The sequence below is a fragment of the Eleutherodactylus coqui genome, chromosome 1 (assembly GCF_035609145.1).
Source record: "Eleutherodactylus coqui strain aEleCoq1 chromosome 1, aEleCoq1.hap1, whole genome shotgun sequence".
Classification (NCBI taxonomy): Eukaryota; Metazoa; Chordata; class Amphibia; order Anura; family Eleutherodactylidae; genus Eleutherodactylus; species Eleutherodactylus coqui.
In genome coordinates, this window is record NC_089837.1 from 82,852,165 (window position 1) to 82,862,814 (window position 10,650).

The 10,650-nt window shown below is 45.1% G+C and overlaps 1 protein-coding gene across 1 annotated transcript in view; it reads left to right on the top strand.

The window, feature by feature from the left end:
• Positions 1 to 4,559, top strand: part of PXDN (peroxidasin) — a 143,620-nt gene extending 139,061 nt beyond the window's left edge. The window contains exons 21-23 of the mRNA XM_066597760.1: positions 1,236 to 1,350; positions 2,362 to 2,475; positions 3,486 to 4,559. Coding sequence (XP_066453857.1) covers positions 1,236 to 1,350; positions 2,362 to 2,475; positions 3,486 to 3,599 — 343 coding nt within the window. The 3' untranslated portion in view covers positions 3,600 to 4,559. The remainder of the gene's footprint in view (positions 1 to 1,235; positions 1,351 to 2,361; positions 2,476 to 3,485) is intronic.
• The last annotated feature ends 6,091 nt before the right edge of the window (positions 4,560 to 10,650 follow it).

Sequence of the window (10,650 nt, forward strand, 5' to 3'; positions counted from 1 at the left end):
GTAGCGGCGCGCTGTGTGTGAGACGCGCATGTAGCGGCGCGCTGTGTGTGTGACGCGCATGTAGCGGCGCGCTGTGTGTGTGAGACGCGCATGTAGCGGCGCGCTGTGTGTGTGAGACGCGCATGTAGCGGCGCGCTGTGTGTGTGAGACGCGCATGTAGCGGCGCGCTGTGTGTGTGACGCGCATGTAGCGGCGCGCTGTGTGTGAGACGCGCATGTAGCGGCGCGCTGTGTGTGAGACGCGCATGTAGCGGCGCGCTGTGTGTGTGACGCGCATGTAGCGGCGCGCTGTGTGTGTGAGACGCGCATGTAGCGGCGCGCTGTGTGTGTGAGACGCGCATGTAGCGGCGCGCTGTGTGTGTGAGACGCGCATGTAGCGGCGCGCTGTGTGTGTGAGACGCGCATGTAGCGGCGCGCTGTGTGTGTGAGACGCGCATGTAGCGGCGCGCTGTGTGTGTGAGACGCGCATGTAGCGGCGCGCTGTGTGTGTGAGACGCGCATGTAGCGGCGCGCTGTGTGTGTGAGACGCGCATGTAGCGGCGCGCTGTGTGTGTGAGACGCGCATGTAGCGGCGCGCTGTGTGTGTGAGACGCGCATGTAGCGGCGCGCTGTGTGTGTGAGACGCGCATGTAGCGGCGCGCTGTGTGTGTGAGACGCGCATGTAGCGGCGCGCTGTGTGTGTGAGACGCGCATGTAGCGGCGCGCTGTGTGTGTGAGACGCGCATGTAGCGGCGCGCTGTGTGTGTGAGACGCGCATGTAGCGGCGCGCTGTGTGTGTGAGACGCGCATGTAGCGGCGCGCTGTGTGTGTGAGACGCGCATGTAGCGGCGCGCTGTGTGTGTGAGACGCGCATGTAGCGGCGCGCTGTGTGTGTGAGACGCGCATGTAGCGGCGCGCTGTGTGTGTGAGACGCGCATGTAGCGGCGCGCTGTGTGTGTGAGACGCGCATGTAGCGGCGCGCTGTGTGTGTGAGACGCGCATGTAGCGGCGCGCTGTGTGTGTGAGACGCGCATGTAGCGGCGCGCTGTGTGTGTGAGACGCGCATGTAGCGGCGCGCTGTGTGTGACGCGCATGTAGCGGCGCGCTGTGTGTGTGTGAGACGCGCATGTAGCGGCGCTGGGTGTGTGTGTGAGACGCGCATGGAGCGGCGCTGTGTGTTAATCCGTTATTAGACTGCTTTTTGTTTCTACTTATTTTTTCTACTGCTACAGTTCTGTTTTTGATAATTTTTTACAGCTCGCCCATTAATGCCACTTCTAGCACTGAACAACCAAAGAATATGCCGCTCGTCAGTGACTTTAAGGAGTTTGTTCTTGATATGCAAAAGACAATTACAAGTCTGAGAAAACAGGTAATGCATATTGGTTATATTCTGAATGAATCGGCTAATACTCCCGCTTGCCTTGTATAGCGCTGTACTTTTCCATGATCTCCAGTCATTTCCATGTCCATAGAATGTAGCTTTACCTTGAAACGTCATAATACCTGCATATCACCGACACCATATCGGTAATGACTGAATGTACCTGTGTTACAATCATTTTTCTGCAAATGTGAAGATGGAGCAATGCCTCTACAGCTCCACCTACTGGAAGGCAGCAGTCAGGGGAAGCAGATCTTCAGGCAACTTTCAGACGTGGAAAAGGTCCAGCTCTACAGAGTAATCATAAAAGTTGCTTTATTAGTATAAATAAGATAACAAGCCACACTGCTTGGTCCCAAAACACAGATTAATTGCCAATAGGCTCAGCGTCCTTAAAGGGGCGGTTCAGTTACCGGCCAACTTTGCTGCAGAAGCTCCAACTGTCTTAACAAACAATGCAGTACTTGCCCGTCCTTTGCCATGGGTATCGAGCACTGTCGCCCTGTTGTCCTCCTGGTGATTGTTGTGGAAGGTGACGTCAGTGGAAGTCACCTGACTGCTCCAACATCACCGCCCGTTCTCTGGGCATTAGTCCTCACATCCTGGGTGTCATGATGCCAGGATTGGAGAACGGAGATGTTGCAGCGGTCAGGTGACTTCTGTTGACATCATCGTGCCGAACAATCATCGGGAGGATGGCAGGCAATGGCACTCATTCCACAGGACAGGATATTTTAAGACCGTTGAAGCTGTTGCAGCAAAGTTGTCTGTAAGTAGAGCACCCACCACCATGTTGCCTTCCAACTGTCACATACAGTATGTTCGGAGCCAAATAAGCCTTACAGGGAGCCTGGAGAACTACTGTAACAGAACAATGAAAAATGATCATATATATATATATATATATATATATATATATATATATATATATATATATATATATATATATATATATATATATATATTTTTTTTTTTTTTTTTTTTTTTCTCTGTGTTAAGATCAAGAAACTTGAGTCGCGGTTAAGCAGTACAGACTGCACTGATGAAACTGGAAGGACACGCACCACTAATGAAAGATGGAACAAAGATCCTTGTGCGAAATGTGAATGTAAAGTAAGTAATAAAACCACTGTGTTGTTGACCAATTTTTGTAACATTTGGGCCAAAAATTTGTCACTAAGCCCTTTTATACCTGTTAGAATTCTATTTGATGACGTTTATATTATGTCTAGCACTATTTTTGTTATTAGAAATACAATGTATCAGAACCAATATAAAGTCATGTTGTATTATTGTATCTTGTCACCACCAGAAGTGTGGGTGGTGACAAGATACAGGCTGCTTGACAGCCTGGCCACGCCCCCAGTTTGTAATAGGCTACAGGGCTGCCTCCCCCAGCTTGGGCTCCCAGGTCCTGGCAGTCACTAAGACCGTCAGGGAAGGCCCTGTCACGTCCGGATACGAAACCGCGGTGGACAATGAGGGAGCGGTGGTGGCGCTGCATCGGGCACTGTACACCACACCACTGTATGACCGTGAGGAAGGGGGACAGGGAAGCTGTGGGAAGGCTGGAGTGGAGCGGGGACACTACAGTAAGTGTTCCCCGCAGCTCTCTGCTCTGACATCTGCTGCGAGTGCTGGGAGAGTGGAAGGAAAGACGCTGTCACGGCCGCATACGAAGCTGCGTTGCCGGCGGGGAAGCTGCGGTGGACAGTGAGGGAGCTGCATCGCTCACTGTACACCACAGCGCAGGGTGAGAGTGAGGAAGGGGGGACAGGGAAGCCGTGGGGAAAGCTGTAAGACTAGCCGATGCCGCTTCCTCAATGTCAGCCGCCTCTGTCTGCTTCTACGTGTGCTCCCAGTGCAGGGAGGCCGGCAGGGAAGCCGATGTTGCCGTCGGCTAAAAAGAAGAAGCTGCTGTTACTTGCTGCCAGGACCTGAGAGCCCAAGCAGGGGGAGGCAGCCCTGCAGCCAATTACAAATTGGGGGCATGGCCTGGCTGTCAAGCAGCCTCTATCTTGTCACCACCGACACTTCTGGTGGTAACCAGATACAATAATACAAGTCATTTTACATCTATAAACGTTGCTTAATGTGACCATCCCCAATACTTTCTCTTCCAGAATGGCTCCATTACATGTTTTGTGGAATCCTGCCCCCCTGCTCCATGTTTAGCACCAGTTAAAAAGGAAGGAACTTGCTGTCCAGCCTGCACAGATACAGCAGGGACCACATAATACTCCAGATCTCCATGGTTCGGGAAAGAAGTCATCTAATCCAGGGTTGAAACAGACATTACACTCCATCTTTTTTTTTTTGTTTTTACATTCTACACCCCCACAGTATTGTACGGATATTTTTGCATCTTTTTTTTTCCTTTTTATACCTAGTTACTCCTAAAAACAGTTTCTTTTTAAAGGGAAGTATATAAAGGAATGACAGGATATTAACATTTGTGTCAGCCATATTTTATTGGTTCAACGTTTTCTCAGGTTGGGAATACAAACTGGTGCTATCTTATTCTGTACACGTCACATCAGAACAACCTGCTTCACATTTTAGTGATCTCACCAAAAACGGAAACTTCCAGTATGTATAAAGATATTTTATAGCAATTTTATCCTGTAGTGATGGCAGCCAATTATTTAAGAGGAAATAATCGTTTTTTTTTTTTGCTTTAAGGAGATTATACCTATTTAGTCTCTGTGAGAGGATCTCATTTTTACGTTAACTCAGGCCCAGCTTTGATAAGAATGTTGAGTATATTTCTATTTGTCATTTTTTCTTATACAGATTGCATAGGACTACAAAAAAAATCTACACAGTTAAAAAGTCTTGTTCAAGATTAGAAAAGCATGGTCGACTTGTTTGGTGAACCTGTCCATGGGTGCTTGTCTAGTATACTGCTCAATACCATTGAAATAAATGAAACTGAGATGTAATACCACACAGAACCTGCAGACAGGAGTGGCGCCAGTTTATGAAAGAAATTAGCTACATTTTTCTAACCCTTTATCAACCCCTTAAGGCACTGCACAGATGAAATCACAGTTGTGGCTTGACTGTTTTGTGGTTCAGTTATTTTATCCCCCCCCCCCCCCTTTTTTTTTTTTTGTGCTATAAAGTGTTAATGTGCTTTTTTTAATGCAATCATTATGTTTTATAAAAACTTTGTTTTAATGGAAACATTTATCTGATTCCTATTGTCTGTTTTTAAAGTGTGCTACATAAAGTGGAGGTAGCCATTTTTATTAGCTTGACCAGTATTCAGAGAAGTCTGTAAATGCACTGTTCACTAGTAGCCACTAGAGGCACTAGATCATAGAGGATATTTTCATGAAACCACAAACTGCTGCCTCCCAAGATCTTCTGGGGACTCGTAAGCGTACTAGGGTTTATTGCATTAGACTTGGTGGTCTAAGCTTGCTTTTTCACTTGTCATTAATGGTTCTGGCTGAGATTCACAAATTAATAGAAGGACAACAGTCTTACCTCATTTCTCCATTGAATGGTGCTCGAAATAGACAGCAAAACATGGACTGATATGTTGGGCGCATGTCATTACATTTTAGTACCATCATTTCAATGTACATCTGCCTTTATGTTTTCACTAGTATCTGTGTAACAGGGTTGGGAGTTGTAAAATATCTGAAACTATAGCCTCAAACCTAAGAGTACCTTGAACCCATGTTGCTTGGGTTTTTGAAGGATGGCACTTGGCTTAGTAACATGGCTTCAGTTTGTTTTTGCTTGTATGCTAAATTGTAGATAGGCTTTTTTTCACCTCAAGCAAAGATTCGGTCTTGTGCCCTAGCCCCGTATCTAAACCTTGACCAAAGCACAGTGCAATCCTACCCAGCACCAAGCAATGGGGAAATGTATCCTACCAGCCCCTCTGCTAACTCCACCCATGCTTACAAGTGCAAAGAAATAGTATTTCCGGATATTTTATAAACTTTAATTTATAAATAGCTGTAGTTTTTAGACCATACACACCTGACTATCGGATGCACCCAGATTATAAATGGCAGGAAAAAAAAATCATGGCCGACTTGTTTGGTGAACAGTGCCACACCTGTCCATGGTTGTGTCTAGTATACTGCTCAATACCATTGAAATGAATGGAACTGAGATGTAACTTTTTCTCATTTGGTCTCATTTTTAAAGGCTCATTTTATCAAAAAATTGAGATGGTCAAAATTTAGAGACCCACGCCGTAACCGGTATTGGGTTTAGATGAGGTTGTTGGGACAGTACATTTCAAGTATTATATGTTTTAGTAGAGGCAAGGAGGAAAGGACATTGGAGGGATCTCATGGAGAGGAATGCTGGTGATGCTTTTGAAAGGTCGATACATAATGTTTATGGAATGGTCTGCAGTCCAGGTAGACCACCTCTTAATGGGGAGCCTCGAGGTCTATGCTTCCTTAAATTGCTCCACATTATTCTCTGGGGCTATGGCTCACTCATTGTATTTATGAGGGCAGTAGACTTGCTCAACTATCTGAAACAGCAGCTCTGTGTCGTTTACTGTCTCTTGGGCAAAAGAGCCTGGGGCAAGAGGGTGCCAGCAGCTGTGTGAGGCTGGGCTGCAGATAAGTCCAGGAAGAATGATTAGCTGGGGCAAAGAGGACCCACCTTGGGAAGGCTGCGGAAGGCGCCCCATAGAGTAGACCGCTACAGGAGATGCTTTGTTGTAGGTTGCTAGAATGGGGTTTTAATAGTGGAAGTGCTAGTAGAGCAAGTGGAAGCTCAGGGCAGTAAGGCACCAGTCATGGTGGTGGATCGGACCCATGGAGCGATATCTGAGCAGCCAGGCGCACAAAGAACCCAATTAGATTAAGAAGGAGCTTTGCCGGAGTTTATCTCGTCTTTGTTCCTTGTTCTTGGGAGGAGCATTTTGTGAATGCTCTACTTGATGTTAATGAAGCCTTCAGGGGAGTCTGGGCCTGCTAAACTGTTATATGGTAGATTTCTAAGGATTGATGCTTGATTAGGTAGATTCTTACAATTTTCAAAAAAATGAACCATGTGAATTGTTTGAACACATCTCCCAGTGTTCTCTGCTGGCTCAGTCTGCAAAGAGTTGGGTATGATGAATTGCATTCTGGGGGCATTGTCTTTACACTAGGCACTGAACAGTAACCTAAAGTAGGAAAAGCAAGTTCTCGTACCAGTGTTCCCTCTCTAAGTTTCCCACTCACTACCTACAAGGGCCGAGACAGAGCTGTTGTCCCTTCTAAACTGAATGATCTTAAATGGTGGCAAATAAATATTGCTGTACAGCAACAATTAGCCATACTAAGCTAGGATAGTTAATGGGTATATGATAACATCCCTGGGTTCTAGGGCAGAAATGGAATTAAAGGGGTTTTCCAGGGAGAATACTACTGAAGACCTATGCACAGGATAGTCCCAGAAACGATGAAGGAAGGGCAGCATAAAAGGATCTCATAAAAAAAATAATCTTTATTCTTCCATGATTGTTCTATAAAAGGGTTGGCTACGTTTCGGCCCACATGAGCTTGAAAAAGGCCTCATGTGGGCTGAAATGTAGCCTACTCTTTTATAGAACAATCCTGGAAGAATAAAGATTATTTTTTTTCATGAGTTCCTTTTATGCTGCCACTTCCTTCATCGTTTCTGGGACTATTTGTGGAGTTTGGAGGCTCAGACTCTGTTCTCAGTGGCTTGCATTTATCCACCCCTCCTGCTGGGATTTGCATTGAGTGCTGCTGTATCTTGTTTTCTCAATCCTCAGAATAGGTCATCACTAGTTGATTGTCCGGGGTCCGTCGCTCAGTATCCTGACCGACCAGCTGAGCGGGCGCAAGCTGTCAGTGCTGCAAATACACAGAGGTCGGAGTCGAAGCAGCGGAAGTCTCCACGTTGACCTCTGTGTAGTGGCCAGTACTTGTAACTGCAGGCATGGTTCTCATTGACATCAATGCTCAGCTGATCGGTCAGGATCCCGAGTGACAGACTCTAGCCGATCAACTATTGATGACCTAGCCTAAGGACTCCCTGGAAAACCCCTTTAATGTCTGCATCTCTGATGGTCTAGAATAGTGAATGGGGTTGATATCAGTATCCCTGATAGACTAGAGCAGAGATGGTAATGTTGCATTCCTAGTGTTCAATGGATTAGTAAATCCAGAAGACTGAAACTAGGATATCAGGCATTCCTCCCTCTCACATAGACTATTCTCCATGCCTCCCTCTCTGGGATTATGCTCCCCTCTGAGAATAGTTAAAGCTGATAATGGCTATAATCTTTCATGGGCCATTACAGGAAGCTTAATATGGATCCACTTCCTGTTTCCTCCCTGTACAGATCATAGAGAGAGCAGTACAGGGGAAGGGGAAATACAAAGGACTATGCAACAACCACACAGTTCTCTCTATGATTGGGCAGAGAGCTTCACCAGCGCTCTGCTTGATCAATAAGAGTTGAGCTTAAAGGGAACACTGTCTCTTTCTGCATTATAGGAGATTAGCTAAGATTTTTGGTTCTGACAACAAGCGTGTTGACTGTTTCCATTGGTAACCATCAGCGTTCTGAATGCAGCACTGGAGTGCAATGCAGAGCCAGTATAACAAACTATAAATAAATGCATTTACAAGGGCCCTATGTATTAATCCTAAAAGGAGAACAAAGGTTGGCCGATTTTTAAATATGTTTGTACACCAATGTCCTGAACACTAGTGAAGTGGATGTATTAAGGGGAGCCTGTCATGAACAGCCAGAACACAAGACGGGTATATATATATTTCGACATATCTGTCTTATTCTAAAATGCTGTGGTGTTTTAGAATAAACATACTTGGAGTTCCATTCAAACAGGATCTTCAAAGTCATGGGGGTTGCCATGCCAGCCTCTCTGCCGGGCTCAGCCAGAGTAACAGCTCTCTCCCTGTCGCTCTAGATAATGTGGGCGGGGAGAAGCTGATGGGGCTCCACCCTCATAGGTCAGAGCTCTTTTCAGACAGGCACTTTGGAGTATCTTTATTCTGAAACGCTGCAGCGTTTCAAAATAAGACATAAGTTGGAATATATATACCTGTCCCAAATTCATGTCACCCGTGGTTGGGGCAGCATAAACTTGGCAACAGGTTCCCTTTTAACTCTAAAGTTCTGCTTTTCTCTACATTTTACAAGATATTCAGTAATTCCATTCCTAGTTCTATTCCAAATATAAAATATTAGCTCTTCACAGTTGTTACACATGGAAATTACATTGTATTCGTCATAGATTCTAAACTTGGGTGGCATCCTGTTGTGCTATTTATGGGATTTGAGCTAACCATATATGTTCTCTTTAACCCCTTAAGGACATGGCCTATTTGGCCGTAAGGAAGCAACAATTTGGGTTTTTTTTTTATCTCTACTTTTCATAAGCCAGCACTTTTTTTTTAATCTTTTTCAGTCGACATGGGAATATGAGGGCCCGTTTTTTGCGTGGTGAACTGTAGTTATTATTGGTACCATTTTTGGGTGCTTACAATCTATTGTAGACTTTTTTTAGTAATTTTTTTTGGAGGACCTGGAGAGAAAACGCATCAATTCTGCCACAAAGTTGTTTTTTTTTTTTTGCAGTTTTTTTTTTTAACTGCAATAATCATGCGGCATAAATTACATGATACTTTTTTACTGTCGGCTGGTACAATTATAGGCCATCCATGGCAGGCTTGGGACACCAGTATCTAGTATCGGAGGGGGTGATGATGTTACCTTTGTGAACCCTTTACATCCTGAGGTGCACAATGATCGCGGTATGTAGGGGGTTAACAGCGGAGATCTCTGCTCTCATCGATCCCCGCTGTTGCATCTGGAGGCCAGCTGCCGGTCACAGCCAGCTTCACTGTGTGGCGTGGGCTCACTTTTGAGCCCCCACCATCCACAGGTAGTAAGTTTACATTCTGTTAAGTACTAAGCGCCCAGGCATTAAGGGGTTAAAATATGCACTCTTACAGCAACACTTGTATGTTTAATTTAGAAATACCACTATGTACTGATTTATTTTCTTTTAGTTTGTCAGGTTGTCTTCATCTATTGCATTGACGTCATTTGCACCAAATCGTACTTGCCTCTGACATTTAGCTTGTTAGTTATAGGAACAGATTCCCAGAACGATTACAAATAGTTGTGAAGTAGCTACAAGTGAAGAAGCTCTTATGTTGAAATCCCATTGTATCTATCGCTGCACTTGTTCTCATGAAGTCCTTCATGGCCATTGTCGCCCTCTCATTCTGTACTCTTTTGTGTAGCTAGTATCAAATTCTCCACCATTAGCAATTTCACGTAGCCAGATTCCATAAATGTTCACGTTAATTGATCTGAAGGATTGAGTGTTAAGCCGATGTTTCTCAAGCCAGTTGAAGTAAATTCAACTTGTCAATGTCCTTCGAGATAGCATTTCCTATTTGAGCAATTTGCAAGTTGAAGGTGTTGACTCATGAAATCAACCCTTTTCCATATAGCCGTTTTAGGGCATAATACATATTAGATATAAGCAGCTGGCTCATGTGTTATGGGTGGTTAAAGGGGTGGTCCATTGGTGGCCTATGCACAGGATAGGTCATCAATAGTAGATCAGTAGTAGTGTCCGCCACTCGGGAACCTCACTGGTCAGCTGTTTTTTGGGCCAGTGTACTCATACACTGAGCTAAGTTTTGCAGTAAACGGACAGCTCTGTTCCCACTGCAGTGGTCAGGATTGGTATTGCAGGCCAAGTTCCCATTCACTTTAATGCCTGCAATACCATGCCTGGACACTGCCGTGTAAACGGAGCTGTCTGCTTCCTGCAGAAATTGGCTATATGCATGAGTACACCGGCCAAGACAGCAGATTGGTGGGCGTTTGACACTTGGGACCTTTGACAATCTACTTTATTGATGGCCTATTCACAACACAGGTCATCAGGTTTACAACTGGAAAACCTTTTTAATCATTTGAATAGCCAGGAGCAGATTCTTCCAATGATGACATTTGATCACTGGGCATTTCAGAAGCCAAAACCGCACTGACCTATTGTTCATGGAAACGGTGTCTTAATGAGACAACAGATTAAGAAAAATCAACATTTCTCAACCTATTGGGGTTCCCGTAGAGTGGGATTTGAGAGACACTGTTGTAGGCAAATGAGGAAAAGGCTGATTTGCATCACACGTGGTCCAGGTGTCATCATGTAATAGCCCAGAATGCACCTACTTAATAGTGAGTAGCACATAATTTGCATAGTAAACGGAAGCACACTTCAAAATTCAACCTGCATATTGATTTATGCT